Source organism: Corythoichthys intestinalis, chromosome 15 (genome assembly GCF_030265065.1).
Source record: "Corythoichthys intestinalis isolate RoL2023-P3 chromosome 15, ASM3026506v1, whole genome shotgun sequence".
Lineage (NCBI taxonomy): Eukaryota > Metazoa > Chordata > Actinopteri > Syngnathiformes > Syngnathidae > Corythoichthys > Corythoichthys intestinalis.
In genome coordinates this window covers 18,480,815-18,503,486 of record NC_080409.1, presented here as the reverse complement: position 1 = coordinate 18,503,486, position 22,672 = coordinate 18,480,815, and the positions used below count along the sequence as shown (strand labels likewise).

The 22,672-nt window shown below is 39.6% G+C and overlaps 1 protein-coding gene across 7 annotated transcripts in view; it reads left to right on the top strand.

Moving 5' to 3' along the window:
• The window catches only part of tiam2a (TIAM Rac1 associated GEF 2a), a 216,878-nt gene that overhangs the window by 94,261 nt on the left and 99,945 nt on the right, over positions 1–22,672 (top strand). For 6 of the 7 annotated variants that reach the window (XM_057859457.1, XM_057859452.1, XM_057859454.1 and 3 more), the window contains 4 exons: positions 4,657–4,737; positions 8,885–10,057; positions 19,373–19,817; positions 22,220–22,392. In XM_057859457.1, the coding sequence (XP_057715440.1) occupies positions 8,894–10,057; positions 19,373–19,817; positions 22,220–22,392 (1,782 nt within the window). In that variant the 5' untranslated portion in view covers positions 4,657–4,737; positions 8,885–8,893. Of the gene's footprint in view, positions 1–4,656; positions 4,738–8,275; positions 8,382–8,884; positions 10,058–19,372; positions 19,818–22,219; positions 22,393–22,672 lie in introns of those variants that run through there. The other variant, XM_057859458.1, reaches the window with a different exon arrangement.

Below are 22,672 nucleotides of genomic sequence, written 5' to 3'. Positions count from 1 at the left end.
TTGTGTATTTTTCTCTACATATTCCAGATATTTTCTTAAGTTGATATTTTCTAGAAGTTGCACTTTGTCATACTGTTGTTTGGTTTGGTAGTGTTGTATCGCCCTCTGTGTGATGTCATGATTATCTTTGTAGTTGAATTTCAAAGCCCAATGCACACAAAGGTTTGTAATGTACCACATTTAACTGATTGGCTGCCATTATTGGCAATAGACGTCCATTCGAATCGAACTATCGTGCAGTGGCTGCCAATCCTCTCAGTCAAACTGGATTGTACGTCTTTCGTCATTAATTGCAATGAAACATATGCACTCAATTCCAGTCATCACAATTTAAATGGATTTTTGAGTTCTTTGACTGTAAATGACAGCGAATGAGTATAAAAAGGTGTCTGTCTAAAAAAAAAAAAAAAAAAAAGTACCAACAATTTGCTACTAAAATCTTCCACCATAATGGTGTCTCAGTTAAGTCTAAGACTGCCTTGACGGTTGCCTGGCACGGCCAGACTGCTCTCCCTGTATTTTTCAAACACTGAGAGAAAAGTCTGGGAACCAGCCCATTAACGGCCTCTCGAGCAGGTACAAAATCAATCGACAAATCAGATTCGTTTATTTGCGTGACGTGTTCTTAACGAGCAACGTCACTCTTGCGCGTCGGAAGTCGTCTCCACAACAACACAGATGGTGAACGGGAGAGCCGAGAATATGTTCCAATCCACGGTAAAATCAGAATGACCAAAAACAGATCGACACGAGTCATTGACAACAGTCTGTCTCGCGCTAGCCATGTTGAATAAACTCCGCTCTCCTCGTATGTTTACTTCCGCGCACAAGTCCCTCGTCCTGCCCTCGTTGTTTTACTAACGTCACGTCTGCCCGTCGCTGATTGGTCCACTCCGCTGTCTGTTTGCTGTGGCTTGCTCCGCCCTGGAAATTGTATCCGCTGAATGGTGGCCAGACTCAATAGCTGGAACAGCGGTGAGTCTGGTGTACCAGGCAACCTTGACGGTGCTCGACACCCAATCCATTTAGAAACCAGAGCATTCACAGTCATTCTGTCAGATTTTCAGACCATTTATAGGTCACTTGCTGTTCATTTTTGGGCATTTCCAGGTCATTTCCTGTTGAATTTGAGTCACTGCCTATTCATTTGGGTGATTCCCAAAATGAACAGGAAATGACCCGAAAAGTACCCCAAAATCAACAGGTAAATGACCTAAAATTGCCCAAAATTACCTCATTGCCTGACATTGGCTGCTACTGACCGTCATAGACGTTCAGTCCGTTTGAAGTGGGAGGGATGGCAGCGAATGATCATTCGCTGCCATCCCTCCCACTTCAAATGGATTGGACGGCTACTAGTGATAAACTCATTCCAATTCACAGCAGAAGCTTGTTTTTCTGTTTCTTAGTTGTTTTTAGTATATCCTAGAATGATTTCCTGACCAATCGATAATCGTATCGCTGCATCGTCAGATCACCGTTATCGTGAGCTTTGTATCGCAAACTATATCGTATCGTGAGGAACCAAGAGGTTCCCACTCCTACTTTACATACATGTACCTTCGCTGGGAGCTACGATGAACCAAATAGTATAAATTCTTCTACTGATTATAATTTGATGTAGATCAAGCAAAAATAATAAGGATTTCCTTATTTGTAAAATTGGTTCAAAAAGATGCTTTCAATATTGTTGATTTTAACGGAGGCGGCAACGAGCTACGTAAAGTACGTAGCTGCTTATTCAGCTACATGAGCCCGACATAAGCCCCTAATACTCTGTCTTACGACCCACATAAAGGCAACTTCAGTAAACAATGTTTTTATATGGACTTACAATCCGCCAGCTTGTTGTCTCTTGTCGTCTTCCAAAGTTATACCTTGGTGACGGCGCTTCAGGTGTTCATTCACGGGTGACGTGCTGCCGTTATATAAAGCTTGACATTTCAGGGAAAGTGTAGCCTTCTTTGTTGCGTTGAAATAAGTCCATGCTTTAATCACTCCGGTGCGCTTTTTTTTTTTTTTTGCTTTGTGCCGCTTTCCCCGCTTGAATCCCGAGCGTCCGCCATTCTCAATTTTCCACGCACATATTTTTTTAACCGTTTATTAACGGTTGACAGGACTGTGTCCTCGTCGATGCATTTACGTCAATGATGATGCGACTACGTCGACTAGTCGGGACAGCTCTCGGATATTTACACTAAAGTTATGCAGCCTATTTGCCTGTAAAAATCTATACATAAACAGGACTGGAATGGAAATAATGGGATGACAAATTCTACCAGAGTACAATGTATTGGTTGATGGGTTCTAGAGAAATTGAGTTACCAGTGTTTGGCCGATGTTCTCCTTTTCATTTTTATTGTGAGACCGGCACATGACGTGAGCCAAGGGCGTAGGTTTGCATAGGGATGGTAGGGACATAACACTACCAAATTTTCAGGATGCTCAAATTGACCCCACCAATTTTAAGCCACTTTATATGCATTATACAATGAGTTCAGTAAATGGGTAATTTTGATCTTCCCATATGTTGTAAGGCTAGAATAGACCCTACCATTATTAAGTGAATTATTTTCGTTATGTTCTTACATTTATCCCTTTTCACTTGCTGAATGTGCCGGCCCATTTTTCCCCTCAAATGGCCGATTACCTGACCCGCCACATAGACACACGCACACTCACACGAGGAGGGATATTTGAGGTTTTTTTTAATTATTTTTTTTATCGGCCAGCACAAGCTACTGTAAGTAATGTAAAAAGATGTCAATGTAGTGGAGGTGGGGGAAACACCACTAATTTTGCTACTAAAAGTATGACCTGCATCACAGTTAGCATAGCATCAATCTGTGTGAACTTGATAACCTGCAAAACTACTGCGGTCAGGACAGCCTCCACAAGGAATGACAAAGGCAAGCTAGCCGACCCTCATTTGTTTGCATTATGTGCATTCCAATAATGCAACGCGGTGGCTTCAGAGTGCAAGTCCCAAGAAAGGGTCCACTTCAGAGGGACACTGACATGAACATTAACTGACATGAAGAAAAAAAAGTGAAATTAAATCACACATAAGAATTTCATGAGAGTACTTTGGATGCCTTAGTTGTAGATTGGCCCTTGGATATCTCAGATTTTTTTTAATGACTTTTTTTTTCTTTCTATAATCACGTTTATATTCCAATACTTGAGTTTGAGTCTAGGTCCCCCAGGAGTGGACTCATTCTTAAATAGCTCTCCTTTTTTTTTTTTTTTTTTTTTAAAGGGACTTTCCTTTACAATGTTTCTTTGATAGTTTTTGAAGTTGTATCACGTGAACCAAATTTACATAAAAGTTAGTATAGGTCAATACAGATTCATTTTACTTTGATCATTTCGCCTATCAATTAATTAGGTTCATATTTGTGAGAAATGTGGCTCTGACCCCCGTTCAATAATCTGTTTGGTCTTATTAATGTCCCGTCCCCAGCAAAAAGTGTACACGCAGATTATGCTGATATATCGTCCATACCGATGTTGAGACCAAACCTACGCCCTTGGCGTGAGCATACGTTAGTTATCTGAATACTGCTCTGTTTACCTCCACGTTTACTCCAAACAAAATGTTTAACCTCTTTCTTGGGCTTGTTAAGATTGGATAATATAAGTAAAGAAAGCAAGTATGTAGAGAAATTACTTTTTTTTTTTAACAGATTAGTGTTTAAAGGCATTCTTTTGAATAGTCAGTTTACACAGCTACACACATGCACACAACACACGCAGTCTTATCTCATGGTCAAGGTGTATTTAAAAAGGAGCAGATAAAACTCTTAATACTGCACATCACTTAATCCTGAAGGTTAAGGCTTTTGGCAGTGGACTGTTTGCTCAGTAACCCTATATATGCTGTATGGCGTTGTGAAGGCAGAGCAGAATTTGCACTACTTGGAACACTCCCAGAAACATACTGTATCTCAGTCTTATCACAGTGGTTTTATTTGATGTGCAAGAGCCATACTGCTTGTCCAAATATGTTACAAAAAGTGCACAGGTGCCGTTTCTTGTCCTGATTCTTACTTTTGAACAAATTTAGCCGTGGCAAGGAAAAAAATGTCAGGATTCCAAGGTTTAAAAATAAACAGAGGGGTAGGTAAACTGCAGCCAACGTTCAAAAACTTTTCCAACGCTGAGCAAAGACGTAATTTTCTATTGAGGAGGTGGAAACATGTTTCCAGTATTTGGTTTGATTTGCTGTTTGAGAAGTAGCTGGGTGGAGAAACGACATACTGTGCTTTAGCACACACAATGACATTGTTACTTTACTGACACTTGACAAACTTCTCACTGTTGGGATCTCACGTAAGTTCTCCTTCACCCTGTTAGCTGCACAATGTTTTATATGTAAGAGATTTTCCATCTCTTTGGTGGAATCCCTTTTTGCAAACCCGTCAGTAATGAGCTTCACCATTTTCATATACAGCAAACCTTTCACCAATGAAATACACTTAAAATTCCACAGAGCCCTATTCAACATCTGTAGAAACACATTTACCAAGTCCTCTGTCAAATGTTGGGGGTTAGCTTTTGTTTTTATTTGCAACTGATGTTTTTTTTTTTTTAATACAACAAATTAGAGTAGTGTCGAGCAATCGTATTGAAGACGATGTCTTTTCTCTTTTTCAGATGTCTACAAATCAAAGCATTTACTGTGAGACATGAGGTGTAGAGAGCTCACACAAAGGCACACCAATTTGAGACGCTGAGGTGAGTCTGAGGCCATCATGTTGTGTGACTTTGTAAAAACTGTTTCTGAACTCAGTCCCTTTATTTATACCAGTTGAAGGCACAAAGTGAAAAGTATATTCTAACACATTGATTACCGACACTGTGTCTCCTCTAAAAACAGCAGATTTCCAGTTAATGTTAATTTCTATAAAGTAACATTAAGTAAGAATAATTGCTTAGATGCATAGTGGACTTAAAAAAAACTGCATCACAGGGGAAAGCAACCAGTAATTAACAGCTATTTTATAAGTATCTACGAAGAAACTAATAATGAATCGGTGACCACGTGCAGTAGTTGTGACCAGTAGCTTACAGTAAATGGTCAAAAACAAATACTGTACAGGCCAAAGGTATGGACAGACCTTCTCATTCCTGCGTTAAATTTTTTTTTTTTCATTATTGTTTACATTGTAAATTCTCACTGAAGGTTTTAAAACTATGAATGCACACTTGTAGAATTATTTACTTGGCAAAAAAAGGTGAAATGACTAAAAACTAGGGCTGTCAAATTATTAAGTTTTAATCGAGTTAATCACAGCTTAAAGATTAATGAATTGTAATTAATCACAATTCAAATCATCTATAAAATATGCCAATATGCCAAATTATTGTTGGAATGGAAAGATAAGACACAAGACGGATATATACATTCAACATACTGTACATAAGTACTGTATTTGTTTATTATAACAATATATCAACAAGACGGCATTAACATTATTAACATTCTGTTAAAGCGATCCATGGATAGAAAGACTTGTAGTTCTTAAAAAATAAATGTCAATACAAGTTATATAAATTTTATATTAAAACCCCTCTTAATGTTTTCATTTTAATAAAAATTTGTAAAATTTTCAAACAAAAAATTAAACTAGTAGCTCACCATTGTTGATGTCAGTAATTACACAATGCTCATGGTGCTGAAACCCATAAAATCAGTCTTACCTAAGAGCCAGCCGAGGGTGACAAAAAAACAAAAAACACAAGTAACAAGTGGGACACTGTGCTGTCATTTTAATCTGTTTGAACGGGGCATGTGCGTTAAACATTTTAACGTGATTAATTAAAAAAATGAATTACCGCCCGTTAACGCGATAATTTTGACAGCCCTACTAAAAACATATATAATCTAGTATGTTCAAAGTAGACACCCTTTGCGCTGATTATTTTTTTGCACACTCTTGCCATTCCCTTGATGAGTTTCAAGAGGCAGTCACCTAAAAAGGTTTTTGACTTCTCAGGTATGCCTTTTCAGGGTTAATTAGTGGAATTTATTGCTTTATCAATAGGGTTTGGACCTTTATTTGTGTTGCATTGAATGAGGTATGTCCAAACTTTTGCCCTGTTCTGATACAACCCCTGTCAAAAATTATGGAATCACCAGTTGTCAGGGAAATTCAAATTTGAACTCACCTCAATAGCTCGATTAGAGAAATGAATACGACCCAACCATGGATTGCTTTGCTTCGAAGGCTTTATGAACAAGAGCTTCCGGGTACAAATGCGGAGCCATGCACAAAGCGTCTCCCCGCATGTGGACAAAAGAGAAATGCAGGGCATGCCTCTATTTATGGGTTGACATCACCGAAACTTACTATAGGCCCCAACCACCAACGTCACACAATCACGTGATCACTGTATTGTGCCGCCATATTGTCCGTCATTGTGTGTCCGTATTGTCAATGATCGTAGTTTCGAAAGGTGGATTCACTTGCAAATTATGGAAGCCCCGGTGCTTTCAGACGCTATAAACTCAGTGGATGAGTTGCATAGAAGCCGTTATTTGGAAAAGCTTCGGTCGATCCAGTAGCCAGATCCATATTTGATGGCCAAACCGATGTTTCTTCCCGTCTGGTCCAGTCCCGTGCGTCAGAGCTCGTCCTGATACCACAACATTTCCAATCATACTCCAGTTTATGTCAAGATGAGGAGTCGGGTACCCAAAATCGGCACCGGCCTGAATATAAACCGACATTTGGTCAGCTGAGCGTCACCGTTGTCACGATTGTAAAATGAAGTTTGATCGACAACAGGCCGGTGTGTGCCGAAAAATAGCTGCCCCGCGTGAAATGTCCCCCCTGACGGGAGCGCTTATTTATTTATTGACGTGAAAACATCAAATGTTTTCATGGGCGCATTACAGTAATGGATTTACGACTGTAAGATCAGTTTTAAATAATTAAATTACACAAAATATTAGTACTGTATTTTAGTAACAAATCGTGGACTGGGCCAAATAACCATCTTTGAACAGAAATGTATTAGTCTACAGGTTTTCACGACCATATCCCAGTGACAATCACACAGGTATAACATTTATTAGTTCAAGCAGAGTAAAATAATACATATTCACGGTACAAGAAAGCCGTTTCCGTGTGGGCGCTCCTGTCAGGGGGGACATTTCATGCAGGGCGGCTTTTTTTCGGCACGACACCTGTTGTTGCGCTCACCTTCTTGCTGCGTGACCGTGGCAACGAGCTTCGTAGTCTCCGTCTGATGATGTCTGCGATCGTGTTAGCATCATATTGATGTTTTCGCCCCTGTCTAACGGCTGTCGACACAAACGCATCATGGACGGAGATAAACAAACCGTGCTGCTTTAGAGATTTGCCCTTTTAACAATGGCCACACAGCAACTACTAAAATGACCGTTTATCCTCTCTGTTACTTCAACCAACCGCCACACATTTCTTCACCTGTCCCCATTTTGATTAATCAATGTTAACGATTGTAAAGAAGGTTTTTGGGTTTGTTTACTAGGCGGTGATTCCTTAGACAAGCAGAAAAACACGCAGTAATAGGAATGTACGTAGCGGTTATATGTAAACACGATGAGCTGACGGACAATATGGCGGCACCAGTCAGGGGGGCGGAGTTGTGACGTCTCGTGATTGGGGTCTATAGCATATCCTGGTAAACACATCTCAAGTTACAGAAAAACATCTCTCATAAGGGAAAACCACCTCAAGTTATAACATTGAACACCGGCTGTGGCTAGAACGAAGTCTGATAAGCCACAGTTGCCACATTGTATTCATTCAGAGCATATTGGACAACACAGGAACACAACAGTCCATATTTGGCCATATTGTTATACAGTCTACAGTAGTCAAGGCCATGAGAAGGCACACTCAACAGATTAATATAACAATGATGCTCTATGCTACAATGTTCTCATGCAGGCATAAGAAAAGCATACAAAATATAATGTACCGGTATAATGGTTGTGTTTTAAGCATGAATAAATTTCTCTCACACCAGTCTGAGGATACTCATGTAGTTTTGTTTAATTTTGTGGAAGAAAAGCAGATCAAAGGCATGACACAAAAAAACACACTGGGTTCTAACTGTTTAAACATATTTTCATATTTTGGGGGTGTGAACCAATCCAAACTGAATATGGGCAGGAGGCGGAGTACACTGAACTAGTTGCCAGGCAATCAAAAAGCACACATTGACAAACAGCCCTTTCCAACACATTCACACCTACTGAAAAGGGTGTTCAACCAACCAGGATGAGTACCTTAAGAGAACCCACACAGGCGCAGATAGAACATGCAAAGGATTAATCCAGAGAGCCCAGGATTGAACCCTTGTTCTCAGAACTGTGAGGAAAGTCCTAAGTAAGTAAGTTTGAATTGGCCAAGAACTAGTTTGTTAAACATGTTTTGGAGATCTTAGATCTTAAGATTTGCTTTGAATCCCTGTCCAAGAAATTGTATAATCCTTATCAAGTAAAACAACATATAGCCAATTTTGTACTGCCTTTGACTGACATTGTCTTTTATTACTCAGTTATGACCGTTTGATCACAGCGAGTTCACTGTCACTAATGTCACTAATATATGTAGTTTCATAGAGTAGAGGGCTTATGTTTCTGCATCGGGACAATGCTGTATCAACGACAGCGTACCCAAGCCATAGCCTAAGAAATATATTGTTCCTGTTTCAGGTTTTCCTTTCTGTCTGGTTTTACTGATTTGCAATGTCTGTGGCTATGTACTCATTCTTTTTTAAGTAGTTAATTGTGTGGAGCAGATGAGCTAGCATTATGTCATACACAAGGAACAGCCTTCTTGTTTCCATTTACATAATCTCACTTACTTGATGTTGATTTCTTTTCCAGGTAGGCAGAATGGGAAACTCTGAGAGCCAGTACAGTATCCAGGGCCTTAAAGCCACCAACTTTGGTTTCTCTGGAACACAGAAGCCGTACTCGCTAAAACTCGGCCCAGCCACAGACGACCCCCTGTCACCTCATGAATGGTGGAAAAGTGCACCAGTGAGCTATGGGTATAAAGCCAAATGTGTCAGCCGAGGTTGTCTCTCCCCTCCAAAGACCCGACAGCCTTATTCTGCCCGTCACAATGACTGTGTCTCAAGGGGGGCGAGGTGTAGCCCAAATGAACATCGCTGGCATCGGCCAACTGGATGTGGTATACGCAAGCGGCATGTGTCGGATGACTATGAAGATAATCCATATGGAGCAGAGCTCAATAGCTATACTTTAAATGGTCAGAGAGATAAACAAGAGGTTTTAGAGAAACAGAGTAGCCCAAGAGTGGTGATTAAGAAGGATGGCAGCCTGAGAGTAGAATTCACCAACACCTCAGGCAATGATTTCCTCCTGGATGAAGTCTCTGGTCCTGTACAGCTACTCAAATTCTCGTCTAATTTGGAGTCCCCCTCTACACCTAGTTTGCCTGGTTCTGGCAGCAGCGAACCCGATGGCGTGCACAGTGGTCCTCCACCAGCCTCTACCTCCTCTACTGCTAGAACCAGTAAAGGGAGCTCACTGAGCTCAGATGGTTCCTGGTATGATTCTCCTTGGGGTGTCAGTGCAGAACTTTGTGAGCAGGACCAATCTTGCTCTTCTATCAGGACGCAAGTACATTCTCCTATTCACCAGCATGACTCTTTCACCGAGCGGTCTTCTCCTCTGTCCATTGCCGGCCTTTATAAAGACCCCACAATGTCTGCTACCTTCCCCATAGCCAAAGACATGTCCTCCCATTTAGAGGCAGCTCCAATTGGCCAACAGCTACATGGAGCATCCCTTGCTTCAGTCTTGGATGTTCCCTTGGAAGAAGAATGCCTTGAGCCCCCCCAATATTCATCATACACCTTGCCCTGTCGAAGACCTAAAGCTCACACTATGTGTGAGGGCCCCAACCATGAACAGCATCGTGAGCGGGCCGGATCAGAATTTGGCTTCAACAAGAAAGCTTCTTTAAAAAAACACATCAGACGTTTCAGTGACTGGACTGGCAGCCTCAGCCGTAAGAAGAGGAAGACTCAGGTAATTGCGGTTTGCCCTGCCCTCCACTTTTTTGTGTGCTGTTTTCTTCATATTGATGTAACAACGAGCATCACGGTAATAGTTTATTCACTGTTGGTGTTATTTGTCCATATTCTGGCTTTTTTTCTATTAGTTTTTTTCTGTGTTTCATCAAAGAAGAAGCATTGGAAAAATTGAGAAAAAAAAAAACATAACATGTAACGTTTAAAATGGCACCATGCTGCAATTTTCTAACTTACTGCAAACAGGTTGGAGAGATTCACACTAAATTCTTGTAATAATGCCATGTTCTGGCTCATTGACTCCCATTATAAATCACAATTTTTGATATGCTGTAAACCTGATGTGTTATAATCAGGGGTGCACATAATTTTTTTGCCCAGGTTCTCAGAGGAGGACCTGGAGATGTGACTTGGTCCTCATTGAGCTTGAGAGCCGACCCGCCTGATGCGATAAAATTATGACAAGCTTTACTTAGGGCCAATTACCTTTAATTAATTATATTAACAATTAATGCTCGATTAACATCAACTGGCACAACAAAATTGCCATTACTTCGAAGTTAAATGTAAAGAAATAAACATAAAAGCACCAATTCAAAATAAAGGGCATTATGCGGCTCCCACATTAACTCCAAGCCTTTGTAAAAGTGGGATGCCCTCCTCATAAAAGCTCATTGAACGTACATGTTTAGCTTCGTGAAATGCGAGCAAAAACACGTTTGTCAGTGCATAGCGCTGTGCAGGGCGAGTGGGGCGCTGTCTGACATCGATAGTTTACTTAAGTGCCACATGCTCTTGTTTTTTTCGTGCTTTTCAAAGTTTGGATGGCTGAAATTCTTTGACCCTACTACATAAAATGCGCTGCTTTTATTAGCGACATTGGAATTCTCACGGCAAATTTTGTACCACATTTCCGTGCAAGCATCATTTGCTTCTAGCCATGGTACCTACCTCCTGCAGCCACTTTTCAGCAAATGTCCTTTTTTTCGGTAGCTCCGGTGACGTCTCTCTCGTCTGTCTGTCTTTTGACGGGGGTGGGGGAACACGGAAATAATTACCGGTACTCAGTGGGGCCTGCCTCTTTGACATTTTGAGAAGTGATTTTCTCGTGTCCGCCGCAAATACAGTGGTCAGCCATCGGTACGCAAAAGCGTATGGAATCTGTTGAGTGCCCGCGCGTTTGTCTACGTCCAGTACGCATGCGCACATGCGGACCACTTATGTGCACCCCTGGTTATAATGGATTTTCCGTGATTACTGATGCAACCGCTTCTTTGGTGATTAAAAACATGGAAATAGAGGAATTTGTGTGTTGAGAGTCTTAACACCCAAAAGTCACGAGGGGGCGCCAAAGGCCAAAACATGAATTTGCTTGCAAAGAAATTCTCGAACTATGTCATCTGAAATATTCAAATTAGACTTTTATTTTTTATATATATACAGCATAGATAGTTTTGCTGTTAGGATGTCCTAGAATGTCCTGGCTAATTAATGTCCATAGGGGGCATTAAAAAAAAAAAAAAAAAAAAAAAATTTTTTTTTTTTGAGTGGTTGAAAGTGGAAAAATATTCATAAATGACTTAGTTATCACACTTCAAAGGAAAAGCCATACTTTGGACAGAATGACAAGAATTTAGTCAAAATAAAATAACGCACACGGGTTACAAAGAGGTCGCTAATAACAGCTGTTAAATCTGGCAATGACAGAGCTTAGTTTGTCTTACCCCTCGGGTATTAGCATAATTATATCGGATGTAATCAGACTGGGCGAGACAAGTTTTTTTTTTTTTTTTAAATTTAGGTGTGAAGTATTTTGGCTGCCACAACACAATCGTCTTGATACTCGCATAATCAACCATTAATTTTGCGATTAGTTGACTAATGTTACTTACTTTATATCAGTGTTTTTCCCAACCTTTTCTGAGTCATGGCACATTTTTACAATGGAAAAAATCTTGCAGCACACCACAAACTGTTCACAAAATGTTCCAAAATGCCTTTTAAGTACTGTATATTCATTTATAATATAATTTCTCAATATTTATACTTACTCAGTGTGACATTTGATGGGACGTGAAACATTATGGAGTAGGTTTCGTCTCAACCCCGGTGAAAGTAAATCCGAATGAAACATGGCTTTGACTGTGTTGCCTTGTTTTTGACCTGTCTTTGCTTTGTTTTGTTTGTTTTTACCCCGACTCATACTAGGGCCTTCATCTGGGTCAGAATCTTGTCCAGGGTTCAGTTTGGATTTCAAAGTTATCCTTTTTAAAAACGTATCCATCCAAAATTCTAGCTGTAAATGTCCATTGGAACTGAGAACTATGCATTTAGAAAAGTTGGACTGTTACTAAATGTGGGGATTTACTGGTAAGGTCACCTGAAGCGTAAGTCTTACAGCCCTTTATGCAAATGCATATACTTGGAACTAGATTATGAAGCCTAAGGATGTAAAATGTGGCAGAATTTTGTTGTCTTCATCTTTTAATAAGCTCTTTTCCTTAGCCAAGGCATTATATTTAATTAAACCTTGTTCAGCGCATTCAAGTAGCAGAGGGCTCCAAACAGAGAGCATCCAGAGCATGATTCATAGCAGCTGTAAAACGATACTTGCCCCATTGCTTGTTCAAGTGAGAGGAGATGTCTGCAATTACTCCTCTGTTTGGCTCCTGAAAGTTTTGAGAAACCGTATATACTGTATATATATATGTTTGGTTAAAAACCAAGTTGTATCCATGCCTGTCATTCGATTTGACTGACTTTGACACCAATTCGTTCTCTTTTGGTCTAGACTTGCAAAGACTCTTAACTTTTTGGGAAGCACCAAGAGAATAGATGTAAGGTTTTGAGAGAGTACTAGAGTGAAATGTAATCCTAGATTTAACCTCATCCTTCTAATGTTAATGAATCATTTATGGTTTTACTGGCTGTTACATGGTGCAGATTTTTTTTCTTTCAATCACTTTGATAAAAAAAAGTCTGAGAATAGGGATTGATGTTCAGTCTCAGAGAAAATTTAAGACAAAATAAAATTCAGTTGTATTAAGCTTACGTTATTCCTCTCGTTTTTTGCGGTAAATGGGGACCAGAACCCGCCGCGATAAGTAAAAAACCGCAAAGTAGCGCCCTCCCCCAAGAAAGATTTATATAAGACATGGTTTTTCACCCCCCACCTCACCCGAAATTATAATTAAAAAAAACAAAAACTTTTATGTATTTACACTACCGCTCAAAGGTTTGGGGTCTAACCAACCCCAAACTTTTGAACCGTAGTGTACATAATGAAAACCCTCCCCAAACTTTTGAACGGTAGTGTATCATATGGGATTTTTCATTATGTACACTACGGTTCAAATGTTTGGGGTCCCTTAGACTGTATATTTATTTTAATAAATGGTTTTTAAGCACTTCAAACATAATAATTATGAGAAGTTTTAAACATGTTACTGCCCCAACAAATTATTTTTAAACAGCAATAAAGCAGAAAAACTTGGCTTTATTAAATGCTTCATTGAGTGAGTCCACTCAAATCCAAAGCTCCTCACTTACACAGAATGGGTTGCCACAGAAACTGTTTAACAAGTTAAGCTATGATTGACGCATGTGGTGCTTTGAAGCTCAGTTCTCTGGCAACATCAAACATCAACGGATGTCAATCACTGTTATCTTTAATAAGCAACTCTAGTGCACTCACTGCCTGACCAGCAACGAGCAGGGGGAGGGAGGTAGGGAGGGAGAGTGAGACTATGTGCTCGGGTCGGGACAGTTTACAGCTTATCTGTTTTTTTGTTTTTGTTTTTTAAATTGAAAAAAAATCTGTGAAGTAGCGAGGGATCGCTGTAAAAGACTTGCAAAGTGATTTTGTTTTCTTTGTATATTTTGTTGTAATGAAATTCGCACTGCCATAGTTTGCGCTACAGCCCTTAATGCATCAAAATTGTAAAATAAATGAATAAGCATAGAAATCATCTTTATATTCCTGAATAAATATAATACTTTTTTTTAACACAATAAAAGTCTCTGCCATTTTTAAATTGATGTGAATTGATTGAGAAGCTGCAACTATAATACCAGGAGAACAAAGAAACCACCTGATGCACACAAGAGGGCAGATTGTACGTTGCATATGAATCTCTCATACGATTAACAAAATATACATCATTTATTGTTTTGTTACCCAAAAAGCGCACTTTTTAATGGTAAGAATTCCTCCCCGCATGCTGACTCTGAAATTCACGCAACACTTTCAGGGGCAAATTGAAATTCACGCAACACTTTCAGGGGCAAAATGGCTGCTATAACTAGGATTCACTCAATTGTAACACAAACAATTTCAATACATTTTCTGGTATATCCAATGTTAGAAAGCATTCTAATGTATTTGGCTTCTTAAGCAACTATTACGATATTAATCATCCCGTCCATCTACATTTATTGCCATAGTTGAACTTAACTCCACATGGAAGTTGGCTATCACAAAATGATTTACTTAGCCTGTTTTTTCCCCCATCAAGTTATTATCTTGCCTTCAGAAATCCCATTTGCTTTTAAATTAGATTTGAGTATAGGTACTAAAAAAAAGCTGAGATAGAGTTCATATTATTCATGGGGTACAATGCTCCATGAATGTAAAGCATTTGGTTCTCTTCCAGCTTATTACCTATCAGAGTTCTTAAGTGAGTTCAAAGGTCACATTGTGACTCAAGAACCTGTTTCAAATGAGAAACAGATGTATGACTTGACTTTTGGCTGGATAGCCTAAATGTTATGAAGGAAATCTGAAAAAGTACTTGTCTTCCCTAATACATGTAGTGTAAAGAAATGCCAATAAATCTGCTCGCTGACCTTTTTGGTGTAAAGTTGGGGAGGAGGAATAAGTGGGACCTGTTCTAATCAAAAAAGCATCACATTGTTATTTTCAATTTTCAAGAGTACAGTGCGTCACTCTGTACGTTGAGAGCAGCAAATATCACATCTCTCCAAATAGTAATTCGGTGCAGCAATCTATTCAAGTACATGTAGGCTTCATTATATTTGGAGAGTGCAATTTCATCAAGTATTCATTTGGGGACTTGGGAAGCCACTCTTGGCCATAAATGATGTGAAATTGTTTGAGCTGGAGGGTTCTAACCTCCCCAGGTGCTATCACAGGAAATTTGCTCCACTTTCACCGCCTACTGAAAGATCAAGCCAGTGTAATGCAGACTTTGAAGTAGGTTTGAGTGATTTGACTAGATGTTTTCAAAATTTCCTCTTCAACTTTGCCGTGCCTCCTGGCTAATGAGAAGTGCACAGTTCAAGCTCCATTTCAGACTCACTTAGGTTGACATACATACAGAGGTGTTTACTATATAATTCTCAAGGCAAAACAATTTGCCATTTTAGTCCAATTGTTGGGACTTTGATCAACTATTTGTATTATAGTAGCCTGGAATTCCAGACTCACCGCTGTTCCAGCTATAGAGTCTGGGACCCAGCTCCTTATTGGCCTCTTGAGCCCGAATAAAATCGTCCGTGCAATCAGATTTGTCTATTTGTTTGACGTGTTCATAGCGAGCAACGTCAGTTTGGCGCGTTGGAAGTCATCTCCAACAACAACACAGATGGCGAACGGGAAAGCCGAGAATATGTTCCTATCCATGGCAAATTCAGTTTTAAATAACCAAAAACACATTGAGTCGCTAAAACCAACGCTAGCCATGTTGAATAAACTTCTCCGTTCTCCCCTCTCCTCGTATGTTTACGTCCTCGCAGTAGTTACTTGTCGCTTTACCAATGTCACGTCCGCCCATCGCTGATTGTTCCACTCCGTCGAATTTGATCCGCGGAACAGCTGCCGGACTCTATAGCTGGAACAGCGGTGAGTCTGGAGTTCCAGGCTAGTATTATAGTGCCTACTAAGAATGTCACAACATGCAATAAGTCAATTAATTAAACTGTAAATCAAAAATAGGAGCAGTAATTTTCCCGGCTGCGATTTATCGCCGCGTGCATGCGTGCATTTGTGCGTGCATGTGCTGCGTGCACTTGGCACATGTGGATGTTGATTGCATATGAGACTCCAGTTCCTTTCACAGTTGTTTATTGGTCATCAACATGCCGTAGAATTTATAAAAAGTTCAGACATACAAAATAAGGAAACACATCTATATTAAACATTGTAAAACGTTAGCATTGCTACATTTAGGCTAATGGAAAAAAGAATGTAATGACCTCTTTAGCCCGCTATAAAACATTGGCAGTCTTCTCCAAAACGCAAACTTCCGATTAAAAGGTGACACTTCAAACATGAAAACTCACTGGTTTACATCATTTGCAAATGATGTGAAGAAATAATCTATTACTGACACCACATGCATGACAAAAACAGAAGACTAGTGCACTTTTTTCCCCCTGAGTGTAAAGCTTACAGTTAGTGGCTTAACGAACGTGCTTCCGGTGAACGTTTCCAAATAAAAGCATGTAATGTTCGACATGTTAATAAAGATTTCTGGAGTTAATCTCACATACATCACATTCTACACAAAAAATAGCTATAAAATGACAACCATTATGAAAAATCTGATTGGCAGTGGATAATTTGGCTTCAAATTTGCTAACATGCGCACTTAGCAGGACAAGAGGACAGTCATTTTAGATCAGGGTGTCCAAACTTTTTCAAAGGGGGCCAGATTTGGTGTGTAAAAATGTGGGGGGCCGACCTTCGCTGACATCCTTTACGTAGAACAATATATTTAAGCAAATTTTAGCAAGCTGTTCTGTGTGTCACATTTGCTTTATTTTTTTTTTAATTAATAATTTCAACAATCTCGCAACTAGCCTTTGTGGCGTTCTTTCGACTCTCGAGCTCTTGCGAAATACTGCTGCTGTCAAATTAAACTAGCTTCAAGTTGCTTCAATTTCTCGCTGCGTGTCTTCCCTGTACTCTTGTCATACATGTCAGCATGTCCTGTTTGGTAATTTTGCCTCACATTGAACTCTTTAAAAACAGCGAGTGTCTCTTTGCAAAAAAACAGCGACTGTCTCTTTGCAAATGTGGCAGACACAGTTGTTGCGCATTTTAGTGAAGAAATAGTCCAATTTCCACCTATCCTTGAAGCGTCGGCCGTCGCAGTCAACTTTTTTTGTTGTTGATTGTCACCATTTTAGAACATTGGAAGGGTCACACGGGGTAAAGTTACTTAGAGCGCTGCTGCCTTTTAGTGGGTAAATGAGGAGCAGAATTTTGTGTGTATGCTACTTTATATGCTGGTAGCAGTACTGCTGACCAATTTATTAAGTCTGTGTGCGGGCCAGACGTTATCGAGTTCATGACAGAGGCTAGGGGCCGGATGAAATTTGACCACGGGCCGGACTTTGGACATGTCTGTTTTAGATCAAATGAACACATTTGATGGGCTCTAATTAACAGAGGACAAAAATGGCGTTAGGTTTCTCACTTACAGTGGGGCAAATAAGTATTTAGTCAACCACTAATTGTGCAAGTTCCCCCACTTGAAAATATTAGAGAGGCCTGTAATTGTCAACATGGGTAAACCTCAACCATGAGAGACAGAATGTGGAAAAAAAACCCAGAAAATCACATTGTTTTATTTGCAAATCATGGAGGAAAATACGTATTTGGTCAATACCAAAAGTTCATCTCAGTACTTTGTTATGTACCCTTTGTTGGCAATAAGGGAGGCCAAACCTTTTCTGTAACTCTTCACAAGCTTTTCACACACTGTTGCTGGTATTTTGGCCCATTCCTCCATGCAGATCTCCTTTAGAGCAGTGATGTTTTGGGGCTGTCATTGGGCAACACGGACTTTCAACTCCCTCCACAGATTTTCTATGGGGTTGAAATCTGGAGACTGGCTAGGCCACTCCAGGACCTTGAAATGCTTCTTACGAAGCCACTCATTTGTTGCCCTGGCTGTGTGTTTGGGATCATTGTCATGCTGAAAGACCCAGCGACATCTCAACTTCAATGCCCTTGCTGATCAAAGGAGATTTTCACTCAAAATCTCTCGATACATGACCCCATTCATTCTTTCCTTTACACAGATCAGTCGTCCTGGTCCCTTTGCAGAAAAACAGCCCCAAAGCATGATGTTTCCACCCCCATGCTTCACAGTGGGTATGGTGTTCTTCGAATGCAATTTAGTATTTTTTCTCCTCCAAACACTAGAACCTGTGTTTCTATTTTTGTTTCATCTGACCATAACACATTTTCCCAGTCCTCTTCTGGATCATCCAAATGCTCACTAGCGAACTGCAAACGGGCCTAGACGTGTACTTTCTTCAGCAGGGGGACACATCTGGCAGTGCAGGATTTCAGTCCCTGGCGGCGCATTGTGTTACTGATAGTAGCCTTTGTTACTGTGGTCCCAGCTCTCTGTAGCTCATTCACTAGGTACCCCTGTGTGGTTCTGGGATTTTTGCTCAACGTTCTTGTTTTCATTTTGACGCCACGGGGTGAGATCTTGCATGGAGCCCCAGATCGAGGGAGATTATCAGTGGTCTTGTATGTCTTCCATTTTCTATTAATTGCTCCCACAGTTTATTTCTTTACACCAAGCGTTTTACCTATTGCAGATTCAGTCTTCCAGCCATGTGCAGGTCTACAATTTTGTCTCTGGTGTCCTTCGACAGCTCTTTGGTCTTGGCCATAGTGGAGTTTGTAGTGTGACTGACTGAGTTTGTGGACAGGTGTCTTTTATAGTGGAACCTCGTTAGACCTTGTTAGAAGAAGTTAGACCTCTTTGACAGCCAGAAATCTTGCTTGTTTGTAGGTGACCAAATACTTATTTTCCACTCTAATTTGGAAATAAATTCTTTAAAGATCAAACAATGTGATTTTCTGTTTTTTTCCTCCACATTCTGTCTCTCATGGTTGATGTTTACCCATGTTGACAATTACAGGCCTCTCTAATCTTTTCAAGTAGGAGAACTTGCACAATTGGTGGTTGACTAAATACTTATTTGCCCCACTGTATGTCAAATTCTGCACTTAGCTATCTTTCAAATTACGTTATGCAATGTTTTTTTTTTTTTTTTTTTTAGGATATTATTTTTAATATTGTTTATGTTATATTGAAAAACAATTTATTGCAGTTGGATGGGTGATTTATTAGAGTAAAAGGTCACCACATTGGTGGTTGAATTGTTTTTTTTTTTTTTTTTTAAATGGCAATAATATCACATATGGGCAATAATTCATGAGACAATATATTGCCTCCTAAAATTTGTTATCGCGACAGGTCTAGTGCCTACTGTCTTACATCTCTTTGCCTGTTCATGTCTCTCACCGTTACTTTATTTGTCCCATCAGGAAACCAGGTACAAGGATCAGAGCGATGTCTTTGACAGCGGTGTTGATGGCCTGACTACAGACACCAACTCTCCGTCACAGGCGTCAAGTCTCTTGTGGTTCCCAGGTGCGCCAAGGACCCAATCATCAGGGGCTATTCACCAATCAACCAACGATGGACTCCGCCAGAACATTTATGAGAACTTTATGAGGGAGCTGGAGATGGGTAGTGGACATGGAGGAAGCGAGAAAAAAGAACCTTCCACAGGCGAAGATGAAGGAGAGAGCAGCAGTGAGTCAGTTGAGGGATCGCTTGAGCAGCTGGACCTGTTGTTTGAAAAGGAGCAAGGGGTGGTCAGACGGGCAGGTTGGCTTTCTTTCAAACCTTTAGTGACGCTGCAGAAGGACAGGAAACTGGAGCTGGTTACACGTCGCAAGTGGAAACAGTACTGGGTCACCTTGAAAGGTTTGCTTTTATATATTTTTTTACTTATTTCAAATTTAAAAATGTTCCAATTTTATTTCAACAGCCATTGTGTTTATATACAAAGCGTACTTTTTTTTCTTTACAAACAAATGTGATGACTTTATTCATCATTCAGTTTGTCAATTTCCCCAAATTTCTTCATAAAGACACAAAAACAGGCATTTAAATTGCACACGGTCCCTTATGTTCCAGAATAACACAGGTCAAAGTTCATTGCATCATGGATTAAGAAATTTGCATACGATCCCTAACACAAACAGTAGCAGAATCCCTGTTTTTGCATATTGATTCATAGTGAAAACAAATGTAGCCGTAATCTTTTGACTGTTTCTGAAATTGTCCCCAATATACTACACTTGGATAAATTCGCAAATGTAGTTCTTAGGCAGCGTACGAGTATGTAAGAACTGAATGTGAAGGGAAAATGAAACTTCCGACTCAATAGTTGTTCATGCATTTTATTGATCAAGATGCACTCATGCAAGTTTTAGCAGTGAGTTTAACACCGATTAAACAGGATTTATTTTAATCAGGAAAAGTTATTAGATCTTCCTGCACTTCTCTGTCACAATACAGCCAAACTGCTTTAGCTAGTTAACTAGTGGGACCCAGACAGTAACACAACTGTACTTGAAAATTTCATTTTCAGTATGGAAACTGGAAAATCAGAGCATTTTTGTCTATTTTAGTTAATTACATGAAATGAAAAATTCTAACAGCTCCAGTTTCTGGCTAATTTAGTTTTTTACTTGAAATTGAATATTGATCGAATGAATAATACATGTATCGCGAACTTCCCCTTTTTCCACACTGCAAATTTGTAACATCTTAAGCAGATAATTTTTCTTGAATCTAGTCAAGTGATTTTCTCCATCTCCTATTGAGTGTTAAAGCCTCGTTGACTGATTAATCAGACAGATTATTCCACTTACTTTAAGTAAATATTACTACAGTGGTACCTCGACATACGATTGCTTGGACACACGATCTTTTTGACATCAGACGTCAAATTTGACTCGCCGTTTGTTTCTTCCGACGAAATGCTTGAACTATAATGATTGATGACAGCGTCGCAATTTCATTGTTTTCCCGGAAGATGGATGCACGACGGATTTTCTTGTGAGAGAAATCAACATGGGTTCCAAGAATATTAAAGCAGGTGGGGAAAAAAAGAAAAAAGGTGAGACTTACCATTGAAATAAAGATGGAATTGATAGAAAATTATGACCGTGGTGTGCCCGTCCGTAAACTGCTTGACAATATGGCCGTAAATCTCGACGGTCCTCCTCCGACCTCTGTTCGCCATAAGTTAGGGTGACAATTATTATAATTGTAACATCACCAAAAATTCACCAGCTTCCTCAGGGTTTTAATCATTTATTTCAGAACTTGTGCAACACAACATGCCTACTGTCTGCGCAGCTGAACAAAGTGAAAGTAAAAAATCCTCTCTCACTCTGGCATGCCAGCCACTCGTTGCGTTTGGGCACACCATGCAAAACACATCCGCCACATTAGAACCTGATTCGTTTCATTATTACAGGAATTATAATTATTATTTTATTAATCTGGTTTTTATTAATAATTTATTTGATTTGCTCTGTGTAATTGCCGTTTAATTACTTAATTGCAACAGTATTTACTCAGGATTTAGTGTAGGTTTTTGGGCTGTGGAACGAATTAATGGAGTTGTAATGTATTCTTATGGGAAAATCCTGCTCGTCAGACGACCATTTCAACTTACAAAGTGCTGGAACGAATTAACTTCGTATGTAGAGGTACCACTGTATTTGTTCTTATTAAGCCCATACATCCGAAAGTTAGTAATTTTTCACCTAAATCAAGAAAAAATTGCTTTCAAGTAATGTTTTGCACAATAGTTCTTGAATTAAGAACATTTTTGACAAACACACTTTTTAAAGATTAAATGATACTAACTTTTGCTTTAAATAAGTTTGTTAAGCTTATTTTCAGCTAGCTATTTTTCTTATTTCGAGAAATCTGAGTAAAATTTACTTGAAGCACTGTCAGATAATTTCACTTTAGTAGATTTACACTGAAAACAAGGGAAAATAACTAGTTTTATGGAGAGGAGGTGTGTTTTTGCAGTGCAAAACCAGTGAACGCTTTTTTGACAAACCTTATGGATGATTGGGAAAAAGATTCTTCAACACACAACTCTGATTCTATCTATTGTTTGTTCTTTGAATGGCCAGGTATCCCATTACTTTTGCCCCATTTAATCACGTTGATAATTTCTATTTCTTGGCTTTTAGTTGTTAGTTTATTTGATGAATACAAAAGCCAAACAACCAGAAGAGTAAAGACGTCTGCACCACTCACCCGCTTACAGTTTCGGTTCTTCTTATCTCTTCTCTTAGGATGTACGTTATTATTCTATGAGACGTACAATAAAGAATCATCAGAGCAAGAGCTGTCCCCTCGCTACTCTTTACTCGCTGAGGACAGCATCGTCCAGGCTGTGCCAGAGCATCCAAAAAAGGAGAATGTCTTCTGCCTCAGCAACTCATATGGAGATATCTACCTCTTTCAGGTGAATTCAATGACATTCGGGCGTATTGTTGTATAGGATATGAGCCGTGCCAGTCTGATAAAAGCTATGCACGCAATGTGCCCAAACTTGGCAGGTAAGAAATCTGAGAGCACATTTGCCAATTGTATTTAATGACCTACATATCAGTATTACCAGCCTCACAGAGCCCACACTTTAAAAGCATTAAAAGCTTGCCAGACTGCATTATGACCTAGGGCCTCGTGTACAAAGATTTGCGTGGATTTCCTCCTGAAACATGGCGTGCACGCAAATCCAGTAA